The 27,533-nt window shown below is 41.1% G+C and overlaps 1 protein-coding gene across 1 annotated transcript; it reads left to right on the top strand.

Moving 5' to 3' along the window:
* Window positions 1-579: 579 nt before the first annotated feature.
* Window positions 580-19,957, top strand: HCFC2 (host cell factor C2). Its single transcript, XM_054167673.1, has 16 exons — window positions 580-808; window positions 2,764-2,912; window positions 3,287-3,447; window positions 4,494-4,702; window positions 5,179-5,263; window positions 6,385-6,488; window positions 7,085-7,273; window positions 8,509-8,694; window positions 9,109-9,209; window positions 10,075-10,237; window positions 11,242-11,442; window positions 12,656-12,726; window positions 14,011-14,148; window positions 16,088-16,273; window positions 17,306-17,591; window positions 19,139-19,957. The coding sequence occupies exons 1-16, from the start codon at window positions 643-645 to the stop codon at window positions 19,162-19,164; spliced, it is 2,421 nt and encodes an 806-aa protein (XP_054023648.1). The 5' UTR covers window positions 580-642; the 3' UTR covers window positions 19,165-19,957.
* The last annotated feature ends 7,576 nt before the right edge of the window (window positions 19,958-27,533 follow it).

Genomic DNA, 27,533 nt, shown 5'->3' with positions numbered 1-27,533 from the left:
TGAAACCTTGGTTTTTCATCGCAGCCTTCAGTGTTTAAACAGACGCACGCAGGCAGCATACCCCTCCTACAATCAGCAAGCTTTCAAAAAAACGTCTGCCACGTATTTCTGAGGGTTTGAGCACATAGCTAAGAGCCCCCAGCCCAACAGCACACACCACATGTGTGATGACCCGGGCGCCTCAGAAGCCCAGGCCGGGAACTAACAGCCCCGAGCAGGTGCGCTGCAGGCAGGCTCGCCTCTGCCATCCGCCTTTGACAGGGCTCTCGCCGAAGCAAGGCCGAGACCGAGGATTCCTGAGGGATGGAGGGTGACGTGCAAGAAGGAAGAGCCTGAGATACAGGGGCCGTGGCACAGCCCATGAGGTGCGCCCGGGGCCTGGCCCCCAAGTCCCCGCCCCAGCGGGGGACAAGACACAGCTCCCTCGCTGAGCCTCTCAGCCGGCCCCCGTCACCCAGGTGAAGCCGGCCACCACCCAGCAGACGGTTGTCGCCTCCCCTGACTAGAGCGTAGAAAAGACTAGCGGTCAGAGGTATCCCGCACAGAGGACTGTAACTGACACCACCCGCCCCACCGCCTCCTCTCCCCATTCCCCCGCCGGCCTGCCCCGGCTGCGCGGTGCATTGTGGGAGTGGCGGTAAGATGGCGGCGGCCGCCGCTGGACTGAGCTGGAGGCGGGTGTCTTCCTTCACGGGGCCGGTGCCGCGCTCCCGCCACGGGCACCGCGCGGTCGCCATCCGCGAGCTGGTCATTATCTTCGGGGGCGGCAACGAGGGCATCGCCGACGAGCTGCACGTCTACAACACCGGTGCGCGGGGCGGGGCCGGGCCGGGGGCGCCCGGGGCTGTCAAGAGGCGGGCGGGGGTAGGTGGGCAGTGGTGGGGCTGTCATGTCTGTAGACGCCGATGGCACCGGCCTCCTCACAGCAGGCGGACCTCTGAGCCTCATGATCCCCCTCCGAGATTGCCGCGGGACGCTCGGCTGAGCAGCTGGCGCTGCCCGCTGGCGGGCAGGCGGGCGGTCCCTCGGCTGAAAAGCTGCCTGGAGCCGAAATGAAGGGGGAGGGGTCGGGAAATACGCCTGGGAGAGGGATCCTCCCGGGATCGTGCTGAGCCCTGGCTGATGTAGCGGCATTATTGCTGCTTTCTGGGAAACGGAATCTGGAAAGTCTTTTCATGCACCTGACATCTGCTCCACTTCCCCAGTCCCTCGTCCTGGGTCGCCGAGTCTCTCTCGGCGGGTCGCGGCTGAATGACTGCAGGCTAGATTAGCCCCTTCCAGTATCCAGGTCCCCTTCTTCCCTCTGGTGGCTGTTAACGAAAGCTAAACACGCCGGAACAGAAATCTTGGTTAGAAAAGCGAACGTGCTGGCATTGGGAACCTTTCCAAACAGGAAGCTGCCCCAATGCGACTTTTTTCGGGAAAGATTAGATGCCTAAATAGTCACAGTACGGGATGCTATATGAGGCTGGAAAACTTTTGATTAATTTCATAGCTTGGGCTGAAATGGGAAACTTCAGTGCTTCTCAGTCAGCTGGTGTTGGCTACTTGTGCAATACACCAAAAGCATTATTAGAGTGGGAGCATGTTAACTGGCTTCATAATTTGCCAACCTTATAAAAAAACATGCAAAAATTATTTTTACCACCTTCCCTTGTACAAGCATGTTTTGAAGGTAGTTTATTTGCTTTCTGTTGAAGTACCAGGCAGGTTTCTTTCCATTGTAGCTTAAAGATCTGCTATACTCAACCACATAACTCCAAAAAAAGTTGTATCTTAATCTTTCTGTTTTGAAGAGTAATCAAAAAGAAAGCTTATAGGTAGTACACTTTTACTTAGAATAGTTACTCTGTTCTTCTGCCCAGACTTTCTGCTAAAGGTGTTTCCCCTTTGTGGTATTTACTGAAAGGGTCACAACTCAGTTGTTCCAGTTCCCAGATGAGTGTTTGGCCCAAACTGACCTTTTTTCCTCTGGAATCTAAGATGCGAGGTTGTGACTTGGGCTGCCAGAGTTTGGAGTGTCATCAACTGCACTTGCTATGAGTGTGATGACTTTCGAGGAGCTGGCACACAGCGAGAGCATCTTAATCCCCTGCAGCAACATTCACTGAAAGCTGCTAATTTCACACTTTCCTCTTCATGCTCATGAAAAAGGCTTAGGAAAATGGAGACAATATCTCCTGTAATTCTTTCGTTCCAGAGCAATTTAAACACCAGTATGCTGCTGCTGGATCAAGCAGTCTCAGTGGCTTTTGCCTCTGTGCCTCTCCTCTCCTATGTATCAGTGCCGTGCTCTGTAGATATTAACATTGCTCCCAGAGCAGTGTAATTAGTTTTTCAATAGGGCTGTTAAATCCAGGCACACTGCCATGCTGCTGTAGCTCTAATAATTCTGTTTCTAGGGCTAGCTCCCTCTGAGTTAGTTATCTCTTTTGTGTGAAACTGCACTTATGTTCCTCATTAGCCTCTTTTCTTTTTTTGGCAAATTGCTAGGTGACTCTTGGTAACTGACTTGGTTGCAGTGACCTCATGTGCTCATTTTTAGATTGAGAAACATTGATTTGGTAGAGGTGTTTGCTTTCTTTTAAAAAATATAATAATTAAACAGTCCAATTGCAGTTATCTACAGGTAAAAGGTAATTCTTCAGAAAGCAGAGGTATTTAAAATTAAGTTTTTCCTTCTCAGTGTTTAAAACTTGGTTTGGTTTTGTTGATGTTTGTTGAGTTTTGTGTGTTTGTTTTTTTTTCTCCCCTCTGCTATAGTTACAAATCAATGGTTCCTTCCTGCTGTAAGGGGAGATATTCCTCCAGGCTGTGCAGCACATGGATTTGTTTGTGATGGTACCAGAATACTAGTTTTTGGAGGAATGGTGGAGTATGGAAGATACAGTAATGATTTATATGAATTGCAGGTAGGAAATACGTGAAAATGTTTCAGTTTTCAGGACTACTTTACAATCTGTTTATGAACAAGCATTTTATATTACCAACCACAGAGGAAAGTTAGAGGAGCCTTGCTGTGCTTCAGGAAGAATAAACTCTTTATAGACTCTGAAGATGGAGACAATCTGAATAACTTTGAAAAAGAGATGTCCATCTAGCCTGAGTAAATAGAACATATTTAATGTTTTATGAAGGTTAGCTCTCATGTGTCTGTTTTAATGTATATTCTAAGAAAAGCTCATCATTGCCTTAAAAATAATTCAGAAGTGTTAATATTGTCTGAATTCTGCTGACTAGGAATGCCTATAAACAAAGATATTTCTGAATATATTTTCCTTTTAAGGCAAGTCGATGGCTCTGGAAAAAAGTAAAACCTCAAGCTCCTTCCACTGGATCACCACCATGTCCTCGACTTGGCCACAGCTTTTCTTTGTATGGTAACAAGTGCTATTTATTTGGTGGCCTGGCAAATGAAAGCGAGGATTCAAATAATAATGTTCCCAGGTATGCTGATTTGATTTGAATTCAGTGTCTTTAAAAACAAATTACTAGATATGACAGCTTTGAAGAGGAACGTTCTAGGGAGTCTGTCCTCCATACCAAGTCCTCACGTTTGGGTTATTTGTGCAGTGCAGAAGTTACATGCTAAAAAGCTTAAATATTTCTGCTAATCCTACAATATTTAAATACTGACTGACAGCTCTGACACTTTTGGAGGGAAACCTGAGTAGAGTGGTGTGTTTTTATTCCTAGCATTTTGGGTGATGTTTTTAATAATGGCTTCTTTGTTAGAATGACTTAAATTGGCAAAATCTCATGAGTCATCAGAGAATACACAATTGAAGTTTCCTCTATAATGCTGTGGAAAACAGTTAGGAATTCATCTGGAAATTTTGAAAGTAACAGCTGAAGTTCTTTGTCAACAAACTGTGCTGTAGTGCTGAAGTTTTATATCCACCAGCAGCAGTTCAGGGCACTTATATGCAGTGAGCTATAAAATGGTAATTTTCAGCTCAGTAAACAAGAGGTATCTGGTGTGAATGCCAAGATTCAAAGACCATTATCTAAAAATAACTTGCTGATAGGTTCAGCAACAAATGGCTAATTGTCTGGTGGCCAGCCTGAAGACATCAGAACAGAAGCCTCTCCTTTTCACCTTCATTGCCTTAGAGTTGCAGATACTGATCTCTGATGTCCCATGTCATCACGTATTTCTTACAACATTGCAGTTTATTCCCAGTTTGTCCATATGAAGTAATTTCTGCTAAGGATGTTGTTCACCAGTGTTGAATGCTTCATGTAATACAGTGTACCAAGTGTGATATGAAAGCATGTTTCCTTAGAGGCAACAAGTTGTAATAGCAATTTTTTTTGTTTTAAATCCGTTTAATTTTGATGCTGTCTACAATGCTGTCAAATGTTTTGAGATTTTAAAGTTCTAAACTCTTCCAAGACTGAAGTCTGTAATACTTGGAAGTGAACAGGCTTTAAAGCTCACTTGTAATCTTGCTTCTAAGTGAATTTTTCATGCTTTGGCAATAATACCCTAGGTATTTAAACGATTTCTATGAACTGGAGCTGCAACATGGTTCTGGCGTCGTCGGCTGGAGTATTCCTGTGACCAAAGGGATCTTGCCATCTCCTCGAGAATCTCACACAGCCATTGTGTACTGCAGAAAAGATATAGGAAGTCCAAAGATGTATATTTTTGGAGGGATGTGTGGCTGTCGGCTTAACGATCTCTGGGAACTTGACATAGGTGAGTTGATTTGCCCAGTGTAAGTCAGCACGGGGACCTTAATGGCTAAGAGGAAAAATGCTAGTATGCAATGATTAACAACATGATGTGGTGCAGATATTATTGATACTTACATCATAGTGTTAAAAGTGTAGATTTTTTTCATTAAATAGATACAGCATTGTTTGCATATATTATCCTCAGTGATTGTGGTTACTCAGTGGGATTGTTTCCTTAAGAGTGCCTCACTGGTAACCAAGTTGAATAATCTTAATTAAACCATCATAAACTGATAAACAGTTAGCTTGTCAGTATTACCTGTGAATTTTAAAGGCAGTTTTAAGTGCTTGTTCCTACACCTTCTTTCTTAAAACAGCCATCTTAAAAAGGTGGTATTTTATTTTGTTGAATGTTTAGAGACATGTTTGCTCCTAAAATCTAGGAAGTGAAATATACAGCAGCAAGTGTTTTGAGGGTTTTTATTCTTTCTCTTTTAGAAACCATGACCTGGTCAAGACCAGAAACTAAAGGGACAGTACCACTTCCTCGCAGTCTCCATACAGCCAATGTAATAGGAAACAAGTATGTCTGTTGTTAAAAGCTCAACTCTAGAAAGGTACACTTAGTAGGAGAATGATGATGCTTATCCACTACTGCTCAGTGTAAACCATCAGCCCCGTAGAGTATTTTTCTGCTTCTATTATTCTGCCTCAGAGGAAATGAAAAAGTACCGTTCTTAAGGGTATCAAACTGTTAGCTTGACACACTTATTGTCCATCTGTTTGATTATAGGGTATTTGATAACCTTTGTCCCATCCACCCAGTCCTATCCAGTGGGACAATCTGTCCAACCCACAAGCAGCCTTCCAGGCTTCTTAATGCACCTTGGTGCATTCTGGGGCAGTCTGAGCTGGACCTGAGCTGGTTTTATCAGGAGCCAGCCTGAGTGCTTCTGTGTCTGTGATAGAGTGAACTAGCTATGCAAAGAAACAGCCCAAAGAGTAGAACTAGTTCTAGGCAAAACCATTCCACATAAATGTGAGCCAGTTTTTCTGTACTTGGTTCCTCATTACTTTGCTTCTTGCCAATATGTTTTGCCTTGGCAGATAACATTTATAAAATGGACTTTTAAACACTGGTTTCAGTCTGCTTTTATATCAGTTTACAAGGTGATCTAAAAAGAGAAAGGGTCAAGGGGGAAAGTGTGAAAGCTGTGTAACTTATGATCCAGCAGCTTAGCTTTTAATTATTTACTTAAAATATTAGTAGCCTGTATTATGGTTTTTGAATTTTGACATTTGACTTAGCAGTCTTCTAATTTTGGAATGGTTTATAGAGAAGTTTTCAGTAAAGGCTTGTAGAAATTCTGTGTAAATGTGAGTTTTGGAGAGTATTAGCAGTTTGGTGGTTTGTAAAAGGATACAGTATTATCTTCTGTTTCTGGGAAGCTGTTGGAGGAGTTTGGTGGGTTTTGTTGTTTGGTTGGTTTTCCTACTCAGTTAACTTACTCAAAAATTTCAGAAGCTAGTTGTCTGCAACAATGCTTTCTCAAGAGAAAACACAAAATCTGCTGTAAACCAGAACTGTAAAGCACTGGGAATTTTCTGTTTTGTCCTAGTTTGAGAGAGCACATGCAGCAAATCTGGATGTTAATTGGCTCTTCTTTTCTTTTTTCCCCTCTTACCTCTTTTCCTGTATTTCAGAATGTATATTTTTGGTGGATGGGTTCCACAGTCAACAGGAGGTGAAATTTCTACTCATGATGGTGAATGGAAATGCACTGGTTCATTCTCTTACCTTAATTTGGGTTAGTGTTTCTGCCTTTCTGGGAGTGGGCATTTTGAATTAATACTTCCTTAGCACAAGAAACATTTTGAAGATCCTGAGAAAAGTTTTAGGACACACAGTTGGAATTCTAGCTGACTAAAGGAGATGTCACTTTTTTACATCTTTCTTAAGTATTTTTTTAATGATTATTGTTTTTTCCTTGAACATTCAGCAGGTTTGCTGATGCAAATCTTGGTTGATACAAGGTTAATACCAAGTAATATAAATACTCCTTCTTCATTTATAGAAGAGCACAAAAGACAGATCCTAAAATTAATTTTTTTCTAAACATCCCTGAATCTTCAACATTCTGATCTTGTATTTGCCTGAGAGACAACCAGAGGTCAGAAAAATTCATCCTGTGTTAATTGATTGTGTCTTGCAAACTAATTGTAAAGCAACTGTCTCGTTGTAGTGTTGCAAGTTTAAATGTAATTGTCTGTAAACACAGAGGTGATCTGTTCTAATTTTCTCTGAGCAGATAAATGTATTCTTAGGATGCTAATTAAATGTTAATCTCTGTTGCTTGTTTTGGAAAACATCTAGAAACTGAATTTTTTGAGTTTCATTTAATAGATACCACAGAATGGATAGGTCTGATCTCAGATTGCCAGGAGGACAAAAGTAACTCATTACCAGGTCCAAGAGCAGGACACTGTGCTGTAGCAGTCGGCACTCGTCTGTATATCTGGAGTGGTAGAGATGGTTACAGAAAAGCTTGGAACAATCAAGTTTGCTGCAAAGATCTTTGGTACCTTGATACTGGTGAGTCAGACATAAATAAGAGATTTGTGCTGTGTTCTGTATTTTATTAACATATGGGAAGTTGGCAGTCAATGATGAACAGAACATCTAAAGTTGTAGCAAACTCAAAGATTATTTACATTTTAAAGCTTATTTAAATTAACCATGCTTCACTGTTGATGGTTTGATGGCTACAGCTGGAAGTTAAAGTGAAAATATTTGGAAGGCTTCTTTAAAGCCTCTAAAAGAGTTTTGTGGCTAGATTCTGCATTGCATGCCATAGCAGGAGATACAAGATGTTAAAGGCTTTTTATTTAAGGCTCCTGGCCTCTCTTCTTGGTGATCTTTTCTTCTCCTACTTACTCTTTTTTTACCAAACCACTCCTTTTGGGATCATTGCTGCTGCTGCTTCCTCATTTCTTGGACTGCAAAAGATACTGTTGAATCTGAGAAGGGAACCAAATTATTCTTGGTGTTGAATGGAGTTTTTGAGCACTAATCACTCATTAGTAGCTGGTTTGATGGCAGGACACTGAGGTGATATTGGGAGAGGGATAACTAGACTAGTACTTCAGGGAGGGAGTTGTTGTCTGCCCAGGTGGAAGCGTGAGAATGGCTACTGAAGACTGTGAAACATTTAGGAGACTGTTTGCTTTTCCTTAGCTTTCTTCTTTTTTTTCTCCTTCAGGAAGGTTGGAAGAAAAAGAATAGCAGGTGAGGGATGTGCAGCCTAGTCAGGCATTGAGGCGAGTGAGAGGAGCTGGTCATTGGCACTGAATCGTGCCTAGGCTTCAGTCTCTGCAGAAGAAGTTTGAGCTCACTGTAGCTACAGAGAAGAAGCAAAAAGAAAGGACAGTCATCTGTGAATCCTTTCTGCGAGTACATAAACCTTTAGGAGCCAAAGAGCTGCATGCAGCCTTTCAGGAAAGGCTGAGAATCTCTTGTTGCTGTAATCTCTGTAATGTTGTATGTAAAACCTAAAGACTTTCTGTCAGCAGCAGAGACATTAAAAAAAAAAAACAAAAAACCAAAAACCAAAGTATCAAAACTTCAGCATTTTCCAACACTCTGTAACAGCACTTTATGATTCTCTGACTTGAAGTGCTCTCATTGACAATGGTTTCTTGAAACAGGTATATCCTGTACATCAGTGAAAAAGGATCTATCAGCTTTGCTTGCATTATATGGATACTTTTGAAACAGATAAAGGAGGGCAATTTCAAACATGTCATCTGTGTTTTGTTGGTTTCTTGTAGAGAAACCTCCAGCACCATCACAAGTACAGCTGATTAGAGCTACAACCAACTCTTTTCAAGTGAAATGGGATGAAGTACCTACAGTTGAAGGATATCTTCTTCAGTTGCATGCTGACTCACCAGTACCATCAGTGGCTGGAATACCTGCTACTGGGGTTCCTGAGACGTCAGTACTGAGTTCACAAGGTAGTAGTCAAATCACATTTTGCTAATGTGTATGCAAAGATAGAGGATGGCATAAGTATAAAAAAAAAAAAGGAGTTTGTTCTTGAAAAAATAATTTGGAGAGAGACCCTCTTTGCTTGGTTGCTCTCAAAATGGGGGCATCATAATTATGGAAATTTCAGCATTAGCATGTCTCTGTCAGTTTTGGCCAGCCATCTCGATACAAAGTTATTTGTACAGTGCAGGGCACCAACTTGAGAAAGGAAGCAACAAGGAAGGGATTTTATTTGATTGTTTGGCCATGCAGTTTTATTTCAGTCTTACAACGAAGTCTTCCTTCAGGAAACTTTGGGTCTCACTCTTGCTTACCGGAATAGATTCCAACAACATGAGTTTTACGTAACTGATTTGAATTCATTTTTGTTTACCTGAAAGGTGGCTCTTCTCTACATCAATCACAATCATTGCCTAGTGTCCCTTATCCAGAAGTGAAGGTGGATCATCCCAGTCCAACAAATAATGTCATTCCTAATAATGTAAGTGCACACTGGAAAATGGCTAAGTGGCAGAGTAGTGGGGGAATGAGAGAACTGCCATTCTACTTTTATGACTGACAGTCCTCTTCTGGAAATGCAGAAAGGAAACCGCACTGTGTTGACTTCCAGAATTGTAACTAGGAACCTGATACCAGTAGAAATCCTATTCATCCTTTGTGGTGACATGAATAGGGGAGGCAAAAAGGATAAGTCATATGCCTTCTTTGTTAGTGTTTTTATGCTGCTCTGCTTAGTCATATGTTCTTACTACAGTATAAACCAAATTGCTGTCTGTTCTGGTTGTGCAGTTGCATGTGTCCCACTGCTTTGCCAATGTAAAGGAAATTTGCCAATTTAAAGGAAACTTTAGATGAAGGATCATATTTTCAGAAATGTAGACCTTTTCTTAACTGCATAAAGCCCCAGGTTTGTATGGGAAGCATAATATTTTCTTGTAGAAAACACATGTGGAAGTACTGTAAATTCTACTAACAGTAGAAATATCTTGAGTATGTGCTAGGAAAGCAAAGGTTGAAAGCCTCTGGTACTGTGATATTTCCCTCCCCCCTTTTTGAATTCCCCCAGCAGACTAAATTATGTGTCAATGAATTTCCATGTAATATCATGAGAGTGTGCACTCACTCTCCGCTACGATGTTGTGTGTCAGGGGTTCTTCCAGGTCAGTTCAAGAGTTTGAGTCTTTGTTTTGGAATGGCTGAGATAAGGTGGATTGTGGTATTGGTGTCTTGGTTTAGATAAAGTGCTAGGGGGATTTGTTGGAAGATTTTGTTGTTTTCAAGCAAATATTTTCATGCCATTTTCTGACCTTTGCTGTTAAACATTAACAATGTATTGTTTTGATTAGGTCCAAGTTTCCCTTTCCTCCAACTCATTATTAAAAGTAGAAGGAAAAGAAAAGGTTTCAGCACCTGAAAACAAGATTACACAGGAGATTGTGAAAAACCATGCAGATGCTACAGGATTTAAAGAATCAAATGCCCCATCTCTTTTGCCTGTTTGTACTTCAAGTAAGATGACTATAGAATAGAAATTTAAAAAGTGAGAGTTAAAATTAATCTTGTAAACGTAAAATGAGATTATTTATGTCTTGCAATTTAAAACTGATGTAGAGGCTTTTGTAGTTAAAAACACAACCATTTGTGCTAGTTATTACTGTACATATTTTAGGAAGATACAAGGGAAAACGAAACTCAAAGTTGTTTGAAGTGTTGCAAGGAACGTGAGTTTCTCAATGCATTCATTATTATGATGGCAAATGTGTCCCTTTAAACATAAATAGCATTTTTTAACATCAAAGAACAGACTGACAGGGCCACATTCATTTTAAAACATTAAAGGTGATAACAACTCCAGGCTCTCTTTGACACTACTTCTGTCTGCTAACACGGAAAAGCTATTAGCTGGTGTAAAATTTTAGGCATTGTAGAGAAGGACCTTGTTTCTCTCTTACTGCCAAAGAAATAGAAGATGACATTTCACTGAAGTGCCTTAAATTCGGTGTGGTGAATCCAGGCTCAGTGACCTGATTTATGTATGTTTGACTTCTATGTAATTTGTAGTTCTTGGATTTTCCTTTTTTTTTTTTCTGTTGGTTCCCCCCCTCCCCAGTGTAATTTAAGTATTGTGTGCAAAATTTGAATCTTCATGCTAAGCAAGAAATCAGCTTTCACAGTGGTTAATCATAAGTCTGTGATACTGGTTTGTGTGGCTAGTTTATGTTGGGTTTTTTTCCCAAATAAATCCATCCTTAACCAAATAGATGTACAATAGCAAGCTTAAAACAAAGAATTTTAATATTGCTGTTGACATATATCTGTTTATGACTGTGCAAACAGACTCTAAAGTTATATACCTAAAGAAAGCCTTAGCAATTAATATAATCACATCTATTGTAACCTTAATCTGAGCTGAACTCTGGTTTTATGTGAAACTAAAGCCATTAGATCAAGTTGAGATTTATTAGGTGTTATCAATATTGAAGTTTGGTTAATATTGTCTTTTTTTTTTTAAGGTCCTCAGGCTTCAGCAAATGTAGGTGAATTACATGACTTGGACAAACCAACTGTAAATCCTGATGCTTCTGTATCCAGTACTGTCTCCAGCACACAATCTATGGTAACCCAGCAGGCTGTTAAAACTGAATCATCAAGTACAAATGGGGCAGTTGTTAAAGATGAAACTTCACTAACAACATTCAATTCAAAATCTGAAGGTTTGAAATGTGTTTCACATACTGTATTTTGAGCCATATATATCTAAGGCCATCAGAGTTCCTCTAGTGTGGTGGGATCCCCATTTTGAGTAGTACCTGGGGTGGAGATAGGGCTTTAGGCATTGAGGACCTGGGGCAGCGTGGATGATCTCTGTTTTGATTTAAACATCTTTTAAAATCAGGATATTCCTTTTATATCTTTGTAAACCACTTTGTTTGCTGTAAGTGAAAAGTCCTGTCAATCTTCACTTACACAGAAGCCCATGATCTGAATAGCAGCGGCAGCCAGTTTTGGTGCCCACAGCGTACTTGTTTTCATTCAGTGATAGTTTATTTAGTCAGCAAGAGGATACAAAAAGTGACTTTAGATGGTTTTTTATTTTAAGCAATTGACCTCTGTAACAAATATGTCCAGTTGACACGGCTGGCTCACTGCTAGTCAAATGTGACCTCTTCACAGTCTGTTTGAAATATCCAAAATAAGCAGCAACACAGAACCTAAACATACAGGTAGTTGTTACAAGTTTTGTTTTGCATCAGTATCAACAGGCTGTGCTTCCTGTTGATTTCAGTGTTAAGTCATGAGCTGTGTTCTGTTACTGATGCTGTGTGAGGAGTGGCTTTTTTACCAAATAGTATTGTATTTTAAAAGCTGAGCCCAGAAACACAAGTATAGTATAATAATATTCCCTTGTGTTGCTTACTTGCTTTGATTTGTGATCTATTTGTTGTTGTTGTTGTTATTTCTTTGGGGTTCCATTTTAAATTTAATGAATGTTCTTTTCCCATTTGTTAGGATTGTTTAAAGATTAACTGCTTGTGTTCAGAATTTAGGCTGTATTGATGTCAGAAAAAGTGCATTCAAATTAAGATTTCATGCTTTGGCTATTCATACAGTGTCACCAGTTTGTGCCTCAATCTGGTATTTAGATTATTTGTTCACAGATATTTCGTAATTCAGGCATTTATGAGGATTTTTTTCCTCGGGAGTCCTGCCTTCTGTTTGTATTATCTCTAGCAGCCTGCAGTGCCAGGCTCATGCAATTGTTCTGTGAATAGGATGCAAGCCAGAACTAGTTGTTTGCATGCAGAAGTCTCAGACATAATTTTGTAAATGGCTGTTGAGGTCAGCTTTCATGCTCTGTGGACTTTGTGTTAAGTTTGGTGGGTTTTGTGTCACTTAAGCTTTTTAAGCACAACTTTTTGTTTCTAGCTGCTGAAACTGCTTGTACCGTGCCTTCGACAAGGGTCAGTACCGGACAGACAAATGATTCACACTCCTCTGTAAGTCTGAAAGAGTATAATCGAATTGCTCTATTTATTGTTTTGTTGATTAGTTGTAAGGGCTCTCCTGTTTTCCTTTAATTATGTCTCTGAAAGAAAAACAGTCTGTATTTAGGGCTTGAAGTGAATAACATGGGGGTAAACATTGCTGTTGTAAAATGAGTAGCATTGTGTGGGCTCGATTTGAGTCTAAGTAGCAGTTGTGTAGTCGGGAGGAGATCCAAGTATGTGTTTCAGCTGTTGAATCATTTTTTGTCAGCTGGCACAGTGGAGTGGCCTCTCTGCTGCATGATGTACAAATGTGAAATGTTTTTCTGTATGCACAACTGAATTTAAAATTATTTATTCCATCAGACTCGTGTTAGCTGCTGATCTATAGGTCTGAAACATAACTAAACTGACATCTTGATGTTTTTCCCTAGAGGAGATGGGGACTGGCTATGCAAGCTGTAAATACTGCCTGAAAAAGTAAATGCCTCCTATTTCACCTGTTTACATTTTAATACACAAACCTAAGGTGCCACTATTGCCACTAAGAGAGAGGAGCTAAAGATGGGAAGAAGCAGCTGCTGCTAAAGGGTTGGGGTGCTTTTGCTAGGAGCTGCTGTCACTTCTGCCCCTTTTTCTTGCTAGCAGGGTCATAGCCTGCCTGTGCAGGGCATACTGACAATGCAGACACTCTCCCTGGTGTCTGGAGTCAGGCAGGGAAGACAGGTTTGTCTTTTCTGGGTCAGTCAGGAACAATTTCCATGCTCTCCACTACCATCTTCCCATGCCATATCAGAGGCCCTATTCTTAGCTGCCAGTGAGTTCAGCAGTAGTTCGAAAGAGTATGTTTGGGGCTGAGGTGTAGCTGAATCCCAGGCAGAGCTACTGCTGTTGAACCATGCTGTGGAACTTCTTGAACCCCAAATGAAATTAACTTAACAGCTATGTGCTGCTACAGACACCTGGTTCTACACTTGAAACTTCTTCCCCTCCCTGTTGAGAGTGTCAGAGATGACATCCCAACTATTTTTATTTTTGTTGGTTGGTTGGTTTGGTGTGTTTTGGTATTTTGGGTGGGGGTTTGTTTGGTTTGTATTTAGATGATGGACTTTGTCTAAATGTGTAAGAATTAGTTGGTTTGAACAGTATTTTAATAATAAAAACATGCATATTCACTTGAATTGTAAGACATTAGTGCTGGTATAAAAGGGGGCTGTCTTTTACCCATGCTAGAACTTTTTTGTAATAGTACATTGAAGTATGGGTAGTCTACATAACGTGTTGTTCAACTCCTAGAAACCTCCACAAAGACAGATGGCTCCAGTGAAAACAAGAGACCGGCAGTGGTATGATGTTGGAATTTTCAAGAACAACAGCGCTGTGGTGAGCCAGTTCTACTTGCTCCCAGAGGAAACAATGAGCGTCTCTAACAAGGTAGCTGCTAATTCTTCTCTGACATAACTTGCACATACCTCTTTTTGGAATCTGTTGTTCACATGGTTGACAGCAAACTGTGAGATTTTCTGCTGCTTACAGGAGTTTTGGATTTTCTGAGCCTCATGTGTTTTGCTCAGCTGATTGTTTTTTATTTATTTTTTTTTGTACTGTTTCCTAAATCAGCTGAATTTTCTTGGGTTTGTAGGATAATATAGAATCAATGAAGTTGGAAGAGACCTCAAAGATCATCAAGTTCAACCTGTCACCCAAGACCTCCCAACTACTAAACTATGGCACCAAGTGCCACATCCAGTCCCCTCTTGAACACCTCCAGGGACGGTGACTCCACTACCTCCCTGGGCAGCACATTCCAGCTGCTAACACCTCTCTCTGTGAAGAACTTTCACCACAGTCCTCATGACTAAACCATGGCACCAAGTGCCCCATCCAGTCCCCTCTTGAACACCTCCAGTGATGGTGACTCCACCACCTCCCTGGGCAGCTCATTCCAATGCCTAACGACTCTCTCAGTGAAGAACTTTCTCCTCACCTCCAGCCTAAACTTCCCTTGGCACAGCTTGAGACTGTGTCCTCTTGTTCTAGTTGCTTGGGAGAAGAGACCCCCCCCCACCTGGCTACAGCCACCCTTCAGGTAGTTGTAGAGAGCAATAAGGTCTCCCCTGAGCCTTGTCTTCTCCAGGCTAAACAACCCCAGCTCCCTCAGCCTCTCCTCATAGGGCTTGTGCTTGAGGCCTCTCCCCAGCCACATAGTTTAGGTGGGTTGGATTGATTGATGGGTTGGACACGATGATCTTGAAGGTCTCTTCCAACCTGGTTTATTCTATTCTATACTATGTATTGCCCTTCTCTGGACATGTTCAAGAGTCTCAGTGTCCTCCTTATTTTGCTATTGCTGATTGTTTCTGTGTTCCTCTTTCTAGTGAACTTTATACTTGGTGAATTTTCAAATCAGTAATACTTGTTAAAAACCCCACAACTTTTTCATGTTTTATTTTGGTACAGCACTGAAATGTTTCAATGAAAGTTTCTTCTGTTTTCAGAACCTTCGCTTACAAATTGCTAAAAGTACTACTAAGACATAGGCTGGGCTGTTTAAGAAGACTAGACATGGAACTGTAGTGGGTTTTGTATTTCTTTAACTTAATGTTGTTTCCTATATAAACATTTATATATGAAAACTTGCACAAGTGTTGCTGTTTTGATGGTGAAAGTGTAAACTAATGATCTGGCAAACTAGAAGTAAAACTCCATGGGTATATGTTTTCCTGAGACAGAAATAAAAGAACAGAACACTTCCTTTGAAAGCAGCTCACTATAAATATTGCACATCTTAGTTTTAAAGAGCATAGTACATTTTACAATGTTTACATTGATTGTGGCTTCTTATACATTATTCAGAAGGAAAAATAGTACCGCTGGAAGTTTCGAGGATGCATCAATGCATATTTAAACATGGAAGTAGAGTGGCACGAGTGTTTCAGAGCCTGTTTGTTACTAACTTAGGGTGCTTTGCTTTCATTTTGAATACTTGTGCATCAAATTGCAGCTCCTAACTACAGAAGTAATACTTTTAGGACAGAAGAATATACTAATTAAATAATAAATTGTGTACTTTGAAATGTTACTTTGCATTTACTTTCCTGAGTTAAAAACAACCAAAAGGTGCAGCTCAGTTGAAAGGACTGAAAAATGTGGGTTTGGTTAGAGATTTAGTCTCATGCTGCATCTTAGATCAGCTCTTTTGAGGTGAGTTGCTGTCTCAGAACCTTCTTTTTTAAATTCTGATTTAAGCACAGAAATATCAGATAGCAACAAACCAGTAAGTTTAACTGAAAATCTAACTACTTTATGTATTTTTAGGCTAATCATGTTTAGAATAGTTTCTAAAAGAACACACATGTTGCTTTATTTTCAGACGGAAAGTGCGAATGTACCAGACTACAGGTTACTTAAGAAACAGGATCTTTTTCCAGGCACAGTGTACAGGTTCAGAGTTGCTGCAATTAATGGCTGTGGTGTTGGACCTTTCAGTAAAATCAGTGAATTCAAAACTTGCATTCCGGGTTTTCCTGGAGCACCTTCAACAGTCAAAATCACCAAGGTGAGTATAGAGTCCAATCGGAAGCCTGTGACCAGTGGTGTTCTCCAGGGATCAGTAGTGGTTCCAGTTTTGTTCAGTATCTTCATCAAGGACCTGGATGAGAGGATTGAGTGTACCCTCAGCAAGTTTGCTGATGATATGAAATGGGGGTGGGTGGCTGACACCCTGTCAGGCTGTGCTGCCATCTAATGAGATCTGGACGGACTGGAGAGCAGGGCGAAGGCAAACCTCATGAAGTTCAATAAGGACAAGTGCAGAGTCCTGCATCTGAGGAGGAATAATACCAGGCACCAGTACAGACTAGGGGTTAGTCCTGTCAGAAAGCAGGTCCATGGAGAAAGACCTTGGAGTCCTAGTGGACAGCAAGGTATCAGTGGGACAGCAATGTGCCCTTGTGACCAAGAGGGTCAATGGCATCCTGGGATGCATTAAGAAAAGTGTGTCCAGGAGGTCTAGGGAGATTTTCCTCCCCCTCTGCTCTGCCCTGGGGAGACCACACCTAGAATACTGTGTCTAGTTCTGGGCTCCCCAGTTCAAGAGAGACAAAACCCTGCTGGAGGGCCCTTCCAACTCCAAACAATCTGTGATAGGTAAATTCTACTTCTGATGTGTACAATACTAGTCACAAGGTTAATCTCAGACTTCTTGGTTTTAATAGTTTTATTGTTGTTTTGTTGGGGTTTTTCCCAGGTTAAAAAAGTAATATAAAATAGTGTCAAATGCTTACTTGGTTAATTTTGCTCAGTGTAATATTCTTGAAGTTTGCTACATATCTTAGATACCAGATCGTTCAGACAGGTGTTTTTTCCCTTATTCATAATCTATAGATGTTTCCTGTGCTTTAAGGGAGAAAAATAAAAGGCAGCAAAAGGCACATCTCTGCCTCCAAAAAATGATGATGTTGGGTTAGAATTTCCTGATGATTTTTTGAGTTTCTTTTATTTATTTTTATTATTATTTTATATATAGTCTATGTATTTGAGTATCTAACAGTTGCCTGCATGCTATGACATGTTCTCCCTTTCTCTTCAGAGTGTAGACTGTATTCATCTATCTTGGGAGCCTCCTTCTTCGCCCTCTGGAAATATTTTAGAATATTCTGCCTACTTGGCAATCCGATCCACACAGTTACAGGAAAATCCAAGTCAGCTCGTGTTCATGAGAATATACTGTGGTCTTAAAACCTCATGTGTAGTGACTGCTGCCCAGCTGTCCAATGCTCATGTTGATTACACTTCCCGACCTGCTATAGTGTTCAGAATTTCTGCAAAGAATGAGAGAGGATATGGACCAGCCACACAAGTTCGATGGCTTCAAGGTAAAGTCAGTGTCAGACGCAGCATGCAAAGGGGCTGTAGCTGTATTGTGTCTCTAGGACCAAAATATTTCTCAGCAGTGCGTGAGATATTCTCGAAGTGTTTCCTTAGGGAAACTTCAAGAAAATCTGCCAAATTGTGGTGGTTTGGCTCTGGCCTGGAGGCCAGATGCCCACCAAAGCCGCTCTATCACTCCCCCTCTTAAGTGAACAGGGGAAGAAGGGAAAGAAAATATAACAGAAGCCAGGATAGGATAGGAGCAATTTTAATAACAGTAATAAGCAAACAGCAATAGACTTGGAGGAAGCAAAAAGCAGAGAGAGACATGTTAGTCTCTACTGCCCATCAGCAGGACGATGCTTGGTCTCGGGAAGCAGGGCTCACTAAGCTTGGTGGTTCCTTGGGAGGATGAACACCATGGGCAAATCCCCACACTTCCTTCTTTCACTTCATTCTTATACCTGAGCTGACATCATATGGTATGGAATACCTCTTTGGCCAGTCTGAGTCAGCTGGCTCAGCTGTGTCCCCTCCCAAGATTTTGCCCACACCTCCATGTACTCTTGGGGCAGGGAAATGTTGAAAGGACACAGCCTGGATACTGGATTCAGCAGTAGCCAAAACACTGCTGTGTTATCAACTACAGCTGCAAAAAACCACAGCACTAGAAAGATGCTGTGAGGAGAATTAACTCCAGCTCAGTTTAACTCAATACACAAATGTAGACTAAAGTGTTTTTTTAATTATATTTATTCACAAGCAAATACTGGCATGTTGGTTCCTGACTCTTAACACAGTCCCTCAAATAATAAAAGCTTAGGAAGCTTCCAGTTTCCCTGGGCTTCATTTCAGCTAGTAAGAAGTAATCCAGTTACATGCAGGGATGTAATCAGAGGGTTTTAAAATGCACAGCAGGTGCATTTTTGTGACACATCCACACTTTAATGTCTGTACTACAGCCAGAAGAGGTTTTGCCATCTTGCCCCTGTGCTTGAATTTCTACAATGAGTTGGGGTGGGAATGGATCCACTAAAAACAAAGATCAGTTTTTAACTGATCAGTTCTGGCTCATTTAAAGTAGGCCAATCTAGGGACTCACACACAAGTAGTTTTTCTGGCTTCTCCTCTCATCCTACTCCTTCCCCTTTCTGGCTTGGCTTTCTGCTAGTTGGGAGCTGTCTTTGCTCATCAAGATGTCCTGTGTGCATGGAAGGTTAGAAAAGGGCAGAGCAGGAGGGGGATGCCCAAGCCCTGTGTGAGCTGTTGCATCGGTTTAGCTGACCTCTCAGTTTGTGGGCTGCGATCTGCAGGGTGTGGTTGAAAGCCAACTGTTGAATACACTACTGCTTGGTTTGTGAGGTGTTTTTCTGAGAGTAGCAATGAAGAAATGGTCTTCTGTAACGTTTAGCATTCCATTGCTGTTTCAACCCTTTCACTGGCCACGATCTGTATCCCAGAACTCTTTGAAACAGTGATTGTTTGAAAGCGTTTGACCGTGCACATGGTGTGAAATTACGAAGTGCTTAACAATGTCCCCTTCTTTTTGCAGATCTGAAAACATCAAGCTCAAAGTAGAAACAACATAATGAATCTCAACTTTCGAATGTAGTGTTTAATGTAACTCTTGTACTATTTGTAAATGCTACAAATATTTTATTTTTGCATTGTTTTTACCTTAAAAATATATAACCTTTTTTACGTTTGAAACATCAGCGTTACACAGCCTGGCTCAGGTTCTGAGTACTATACGGAAGCTATATTGAAGATGGTGGGGTGGAGGACCACGCTCTCTCCAGTAGCTCTTTTTGGTAGTGACAGTTAAAATGTAAAGAATGCAGAGTTTCAGATTTAAAAGTAATAAATAGCAAACTGACAAATGGTAGTATTGGAGGTAGAGTCCCACTGATTGCTGGAGGTCTTGCAGAGAGAATTCATCAGATTTGGTATATGAGCAAATTCTATTCGGGTTTCAGTTCCTTATACCACATTGTTTGCTGTGGTGCCTGAGTACAAGGCAAAAAATTTCCAGTTAGTATATAGTAACTTAAAGTGTAAAAATATTTTAATATATACCTTTTTTGTAAAGAAATGATTTTTCTACTATTTGTAACAAAGATCGTAATCCTGAAAGAGATCCCCTGAAGATTTAAAAGGAAGAAGATAAGTGTAGTCATTTCTCTTGCTACAAAAGAAAGACAAAGGTAAATTCATTGTAAATGCACTACTAATATTTAGAAGTTTCCTTTTGTAGTTGTACAAATCTTACACTTGTAAATACCAATGTTTACAAGAGACCTTTCTGGTCTTGTATTAAAACTTCCATGAGATTCATTATCTTCTTTTTTGGTTTTTGGGTTTTTTGGTTTGTTTTTTTAATCCATATGCTTTGCTTTTAGCATATGCTTGCTTTTTGCACTACTACTAACTTACCTCATTCCTGTGTTCTGTAATCACTTGTGTTGCTTCCATACTGTTTCTGTAAAACTTCAATCTGAAAATGTTAACCAAAGTCTAGAATACACGGTAAGCAATTTTGCACATATTATATGGCAACTTTTCGACGTATTTATTCCAGTTAACCTTCTTAAGTGCTTGTTTGCTTTACCAGTATATTCTACCAATCAAGTTCGGTATCTCCCTTTTTACTATGCATCATTTTACATTTGCTAGCTAGCTGATGAAATTCAACAAGCGTTATTTCTAGGAACAGGTTGATCCGTTCCTACGCTGAAAGCAAACTGTCAATGTTCACAGTAGTGAAATAAAGGTAAACATTTTAAATGCTATTTATGTATCTCTCTATAAACAAACCCCCTGTTTACCAAAGTGTAGAGGAAAATGGCTGAGTTGGACAAAGTCACTAGGTGGATAGACTGAGGCACCTAAATAAGATTTATTTTAACATAAAAAAAGCTAAATTATTTGCTGTGCAATGAAGTTTATACTTTGCACTTTAATTTTGCCCCAGATGCCAAAAGACTGTAACGTCAAGGTAGAATTTCTTGCCTCTGCCGGTTAAGAATTTGTCTTAAGAGCGTTTGTAAATATATAAAATGATGTGCCTGGTTTGGTGGGAGAACGATCACTAAAATATTAGAGGTTTAACAGCTCAAGTATCCCAGAGGAGATTTAATAGCCAAGTTTTAGCTACCCTGAGAATCAGGGTTGTAATGGAAGTGCTGATGCAGCCTTAATTAACGCAACACATCACACGCTATAATAGCACGTAAAAAGTGCTGGGGACCATAAATCGCCACGGTAGTGTTTATCGTGGCACAGGAGTAATACATGTGGTGTTACTCCAGAGGAAAAAAAATAATCTTGTGTTTCTGACAATGACAGATATCCCAGATTCACTTTAAATAGTGTTCATAGTATGAATGTATAGGACTTTCTCCTGGAGTTAACTGGCTTTAAACTATTTGTGTTTTTAATGGTCCATTTCATCAGGTATGATCTCACTACAAATACTGTCTGATAACTAAAGTACCATACACATGAACTGTTAACTAGAAGATTAGAACTTGGTTTTTCTTATTAGTACTGTGAAAGAAGCCTTTAGAGAAAACACTTGTGGCTTTGATTTTGTTGGTTGATAGCTGTGATTGTAGAGTTGTTATTTAAGAATAAAATCTGTTGGGTATGTCTGGGTGGAGTTTTTTTTGCACTTGTTTTCACATGCTTTGCACAATTTCTGTTTCAGTGGGTATGTCACAACTACCAAAGGGTAAAACTGTGGCGTTTTCAATGAAAGTATAATAATAGCCTTGTAAGTGTGCTTTCTTCAGCTGACGTGACATAAGATGTCACTTTTCTCTTCTTTGTCCAAGTAGGGTGACGTTGACTAGTGATCCATATGCACATCTTCAGTTCCTCACAGTTTTACTTTAAAATGAGATTGTGGTACACACTGTAAAATACACTTCGTGGTCTGTTTTTAGAACTGTATTTATAATGTCTAAATCCCACCTATTTGCCTATCAACTAGATACCAGACAAATCTTGATTGTTCCGTTTTAAATTTGTTTGGAAGACTGTTGCCATCAGCTCTCTGAGAATCTGTGCTAGCCATTTATTTCATGTGTCATGCTAAAGGATGTGTAACAAGCTGAAATCTGTCAGGTGACAGTATCCATATTGTAGAAATGTCTAGGTTTACTAATAAACTCCTTGGGGAAGTTGTGACTGTGTAAGTGCAGGAGACAGTCGTGCCAGTTACAGCAGACACTGCTACAGCTTCACCTGAAGAATGTTCTTGTGCAAGTGGAGATGAAGTGAACAATGACCTACACTTTGTGTTTTCCAAGTAATTCTAGCAATATCTTTTGAATGTAGTTTGGAGTAGAGCACATGATCATGCCATACACTGAAGATAGAAGTATTACTGTTGTTATCTGATATTTCAGGATAGCGAATTCAACGTGAACTTAGTCTTACAGCCTGTTACTTAATGACCTCTACAAGGAAACTGACATTTTGTACAATTCCAGTTGATCGGTCTTCTTTCGAAGCATTGTTTGTTCTTTGTAATAAAGTGGTTGTCCTATCAAATGCATTGTAAACTCTGGAGTGTGGCTGTCTTTTCAAAGGTGTACCTTTACAAACCTGAAAGTTCTGCCCTGCTTTAGGAAAGGGGATGGCACAGAGAAGACACCGAGTGTATTTCTCTTTGGGGAGAGAGGAAGGGTGTTTAATGATAAGAGTTGTTACATAGGTTTGTAAATACCCTTTCAGAGTAATCATTTCCCAGGTTACTTCTTCATTACTTGATGGGTTTTGGTTTGTTGGGGGTTTTTTTGCTACTTGAGGAATTCCCCAGCAGTTTCCCTGCCCCGTTTTCTCCTGCAGTTGCAGTGCTCACCAGTACTCTGCCCCCTTGTATGCCTTTGTGCTGAGCAGCTTGGTGGCTGCAGCCTCTGAAATGAGATTTTAAAATGACTTGCCATGTCTGTACAGCAGCTATGTCATCACTGTTCAAAAAGAGTGGCAGAGTTTGATACTACATTATTACAGCTTGTAAAAAAGACCAGCTATGAGCCATCGTGCAGAAGGCATCGAGTAAGGATAGGAATTGTGTGCATGTGTTGCAGACTTCACTGCCCTAAGAGTCTAGCAACTTGCATTGAGTATGGGGAGCTCCTGGGGAGATAAGCAATACATGTGCCTAGAAGCAGGGGAGCAGATAACAGTAAATGGAAAGGTCTACAGGATTGTTTCTGGTCCTCTTTAAGGACATAAGCTGCTGACTTCACGTAAGCTGCTAAAAGCTGTCTACTCCAAATTGATTCCTTCCTCGTGTTCCTAGCTATTACAACACAGTAACTCTTGGTTTATTTTCAGTTATTTGTGATCCTTGCATTACTGGAAAACAAATGGAAAAACTTCATAAGGAAAGAATTCCCTCATTGTGCTTTTTTCTTTGTTAGTAAAATCCTTAGAGAAGGAGTTATTTTCTTGAGACAGAGTTGCATTTGTTTGGGAATTTACCTTAAAAACAAGTCTTAAAAAAATAAATATATATCATTTGTTAATAGTGTTAGCTGGTTCCTGGTGTATTTTTATAACATTTTGTAGTTAGCTGAAGGCCAGGGCTTTTGTGCTGTAGTTTCCAGTTTTGACACTGTAGCTTTTCCAGATTGCCAGGGCAGGGTGGAGTACCGACTGCTGGCATTGTGTTGGCAGTTAATGTGTTCTTCCTCCTCTTAGGAGCTGTGAAATCTGCAATTTTGTGCATTAACCGTTGATCTGAAGCTAAGTGGAGATCCCTTTTGTTAGAATTTCCAGAAGTTAGTTGAAAGTAGCAGGAAGAGGAGCTTAAACTGGATCCACTTGCTCCGTGGAGTAGTCTTCAGGATACTGCACTGTCAATGCTTCCTCCAGAGAGAGGACATCTCCACAACAGGGATGTGGGGCTGGTGGAGGTAAACTGGGTACATTGCTAAACCCCAGTGTGAATGAATGGTGTTGGGTCTCAGCCAGAAAATGTTTATATATTGCACTTGCAGACCTCTGCTGTGGCCTTACAGAGCCCTGGCTTGGGAAATACCCCACTGTAAAATTCCCAAACCAAGCCCAGGTGTGTTGTCTGGCCCAAGGACAAGCAATTTAGCGAGGTCCATAATGCTGAATCCTCCTCTCTTGCCTAAGCCAGTGGGTGGTGGTTGAATCTACTTAAAAACACCCTCTGGCAAAGTGTCAACACCCAGTCTGGGCCTGGGGGAAGTCTCAGCTGTGAGCAGTGGTAGGTGCCTAGGACTGCAGGCCTTCTGCCCCTTTCTCCCTCACCTTCCTTGTCTGCATAACCCCAAGTCCAGCACAAAAGCCATCCTTTGGCCATGCCCCTATTGACAGTAGGGGAAACTGCTGCATAGAGGCATGGAATGGGTAATGGGAGGCTCATGCCTGGATGGCAAGAGGCAGAGGAGTGCTGATGTGTTTTAGGCACCCAGTTTAATTTCAAATTGCATGAGAAGATGGTACGAGTTTGCTCTGCTGGGCTCAACAGCAGAGACAGAAGCAGCAGAGCAAAACAAAGGGAGGGGCTGAGCTGAATGCTGGGAGAGGGGGAAGGGAGAGGAGGACTCTGGCAGAACAAAGGCCGAAAAGATCTCTGAGCTACTGGGACCATTTGCCTAATTCCAGCCATATGTGCCTAATGTTAGGTCTTGAAAATCTGGCATCTGGTAAGTGGCTCTTTGGCCTGTTCCGAAAAACATTCAAAAGCCTGAAGTACCTCACATCATTTCTTGAACTTAAACCCCTACCAATATCCAAAAAACTCTACCAAAGGGGGGCTGGGCTTAGTTTGCTGTCATTGTTTTATGGAGGAGGTTCTTGCCTCTCACAAGCACCTGCTTCTAATATATTACATAATTGCTAAGTTGGTACAGGAGTTCCTTTAAATGAAAATAAAGGCTCGGGTATAGTATCTTCAAAGAGAAAGAGAATCAAAGCATTTCCCTGTGTGCCAAATGGCAAGTAGTGCTCAGAGAGTTATTTCTGTACCTGATGAAATTATAAAATGCTGTTGTCCACACATGGAAGTTATAAGCAGGCAATTATTTCCACATGATGCTGAGAAGAGGCACTCTGGGTATGTGCTGTCTTAGGAGATTCAAAACCACCAGTTCCTTGGATTTGGTTGCCATTTTTTTTTGGGCTGGGGTTTGGTTTGTGGTTTTGTTGTTTGTGCCTTTTGTTGTTGTTTTGGGGTTTGGTTTGTTTATTTGGGGGTTTTGTTTGGTTGGGTTTTGTTGTTTTTCTCATTTAAATGTTTTGGGGTTTTTTTTTGCCAGGACTCTACCTGCCTTTCAGAATAACCACCTCTCTTTTCTATGCAGTGCTGGTGTACTTCTCCTTTAACAAAAATATATTAGGTACAAGTAGTAGCTCATACCTTTGAGCAGCAGTAAGTACCCTACATTTTTCTTCTTAGTAGCAGCTTTGTCATTTTTTTGTTGTCCTTTGCTTGAGTAAGGAGAAGGCTTTTTTAAAGTTGACTTTATGTGCTGTCTGCTCCCGAAGGAAAAATACTGATAGCCTGGGAACAACTCCCAAATGGCTGTCTTGGAAAACAAAGACTTGAAATTTCAATCTAGTACAGAGAGGTGTCAGCTACTTACTGATGTTACAGCATAAATGTTTTAGTACAAATGCAGACTATTTATGTAGTTATTATTTGAAGATTAGTTAGTGGGATCAGTTTCTTGCATTTGTGCTGCTGCAGGGGGATTAGACAGATAAAGTTGCTGTAGAAGAGTGCTGCTGAGCCATCTGAGGCAACATGGGCTCTGTCAAGACAGACAACACAAAACTGTCAGGTATTTGTCAGTATTTCTTTTGCTGGTGGGTACAGAATTGCTCTCACTGCATCCACTCAAGACACTCTTGGGAAGAGTTTCAGCTGCCTGGCTTATAAAACATGGCTGTGGCTGATGGTTTAGTGTAGACCAAGAGCAGGCTCATTCTCTGATGCAGCACTCCACAGGCCCTGCAATCTCATTCGCATCCCAAAGCGACAGAGCCTGTTTGTTTCCCTGTAGCAGAAACGCTTTCCAGCTGGATAGAGGTGAGATTTCAGATCCTTTTTTTTCTTCCCCAGTACTTGGCTTTTCTTTCTGGCAGCTCCCTGTTCACCAGATTGCTTCTCCTGGTGTGTTATATTACACAGGGAACTCAAGCATCTGGCTGGGTTTGGGTTTCATGACTGGGGCCAAGGAGTTGGACAATACAGAAAAAAACGTATGTGTCCCAGAGTCCTTTATCTGCACTATGCTCTTCTCACTAGTGATGGGGGACAAGCTCTGATGGGACAGACTGTTCTTCACAGAAGCTGCAGAGAGGAGTGAAAATAGTATGTATTTCTCCTGATTTGCTATTGCATAAAATAGTGACCACATTTTAGCTGCAGTTATTTCACACAGTATCACCATGGTTGGAAGAGACCTCAAAGATCATCGAGTCCAACCTGTCAAAATTCTAGCATCATTGGTTTCTGAACTGTGAAGCTTACATCTGCAGTTGGAAGTTGCTTTTATTTACTATTACCCTGTCCTTTTAAGTGGGAGGTAACTCTCATCACAGCCACCTCATTCAGATTCTCTGCCCTTACTTTATTGTTTTGTTCTGTAGCTTTGCCTCTCATTTCTGCCATGCTAAAGACAGACCCGAAGCAAATACATCTAGAGTTTTCTGCTGTTGTGGTCCCTGGGTGAGCTACAACCAGTAGCAAGGTCCATGCCCTACCCCCAGTTCACAGAGAGCTGTGTATCAAAGCAAGGTAGGGGACTGCTTGAAGTTGTTGACAGCCCTTTTATGTCTTTTTATTGTGCACGCTGAAGATTTACAATGCAAACAGTTTAGGAGCAGCAGCAAAGTGTTTTAGTCACTGTTACCTCAGTGACAGGGGAAGACTCGCCCTGCACCCAGCAATTTCTAGGGCAAAGTAGTCAGCACCTCCAAACAGAATCAAAACACTGGGCTGATTCTGACCAGAAGTATATTGCTGCCGAAACTGTTTGCAGTGTGCTGCTGTTGATGTGCCTTCCTGGGGCAAGCACTGAGCCACCCGTCTATTACTGAGGTTTGTTAGCCAGAAACCAAACCCTTTCAGGCAGCTCTGTCCTAAAAACCAGCTGCTGTCTCTAGTGCTGTACAGGCTGGGCTAGATCAAGTATTAGGGATGCACAGACTAGGCTGGCAGTCTGAAGAATGCTCCTCTGCCCAACAGATTTAAGACCTCAATAGTCTTCTTTCATACAAGAGCAAATGAGGTGCCACTGCTCCTGAGGAATGGATCCTCTGGCCCAGTGCGCTGCAATAAATTATTCCCGGAAATTACCCTGGCATGCCGCCTGGAAGATTTCCTAAACCAGTGTAGCCAACTCCCTCAGAGCTGCCTCCCCTCTCCCCGCCTCTGCAGCCATTCTTGGAGACTGCAATTTAACAAATGTGGTGCAGCCAGCAGCAATTTGGAAACCACTGTGCAGAGCTGGGCAAACTGTCCTCACTCCCAGGAGCATTCGGCCTTGGATGTCAGCACAAGCTGAATTGGCACAGAGTTTCTAGAGAACTTTCCATTAAATTTTTACATGAGGGTCACAGGTGACGCTGCAGTCCATTATCATGCCAGCTTCACAGATCAGTGGGTAAACAGATCAATATTCAGCTGCTTAAGGATAACTTTCCCAGCCTTTTAGAGGGTGGAAGTGCAAAGGATTATGCCAGAACAATATCTTTTTATTTTCAGAGAGGAAAAACTGGTCCTTGTTTTCAGCTAGGTACATCTTATGTACCACTGCCAAAAGGCATCCTTCCATCACTCCTCTTTTCACCAAACTGATTTGCAAGGGGACTGTAAGAATTACCATTGCCCACAGTATCAGTATTTAACTTCTTCCTACAGGACTTCATGGGCCCTACATATATATATATGTATATAGAGA

Source organism: Dryobates pubescens, chromosome 15, assembly GCF_014839835.1.
Source record: "Dryobates pubescens isolate bDryPub1 chromosome 15, bDryPub1.pri, whole genome shotgun sequence".
Classification (NCBI taxonomy): Eukaryota; Metazoa; Chordata; class Aves; order Piciformes; family Picidae; genus Dryobates; species Dryobates pubescens.
The sequence above is the reverse complement of the archived record's forward strand: the minus strand, read 5'-3'. Positions and strand labels throughout refer to the sequence as shown.

Excerpts from the sequence above, each read along its gene's own strand:
- HCFC2 (XM_054167673.1), top strand. The coding sequence starts at position 643 with ATGGCGGCGGCCGCCGCTGGACTGAGCTGGAGGCGGGTGTCTTCCTTC. Across the intron at positions 3,448-4,493 it reads TCAAATAATAATGTTCCCAG|GTATTTAAACGATTTCTATG; the intron begins GTATGCTGATTT and ends ATAATACCCTAG. Across the intron at positions 7,274-8,508 it reads TCTTTGGTACCTTGATACTG|AGAAACCTCCAGCACCATCA; the intron begins GTGAGTCAGACA and ends GGTTTCTTGTAG.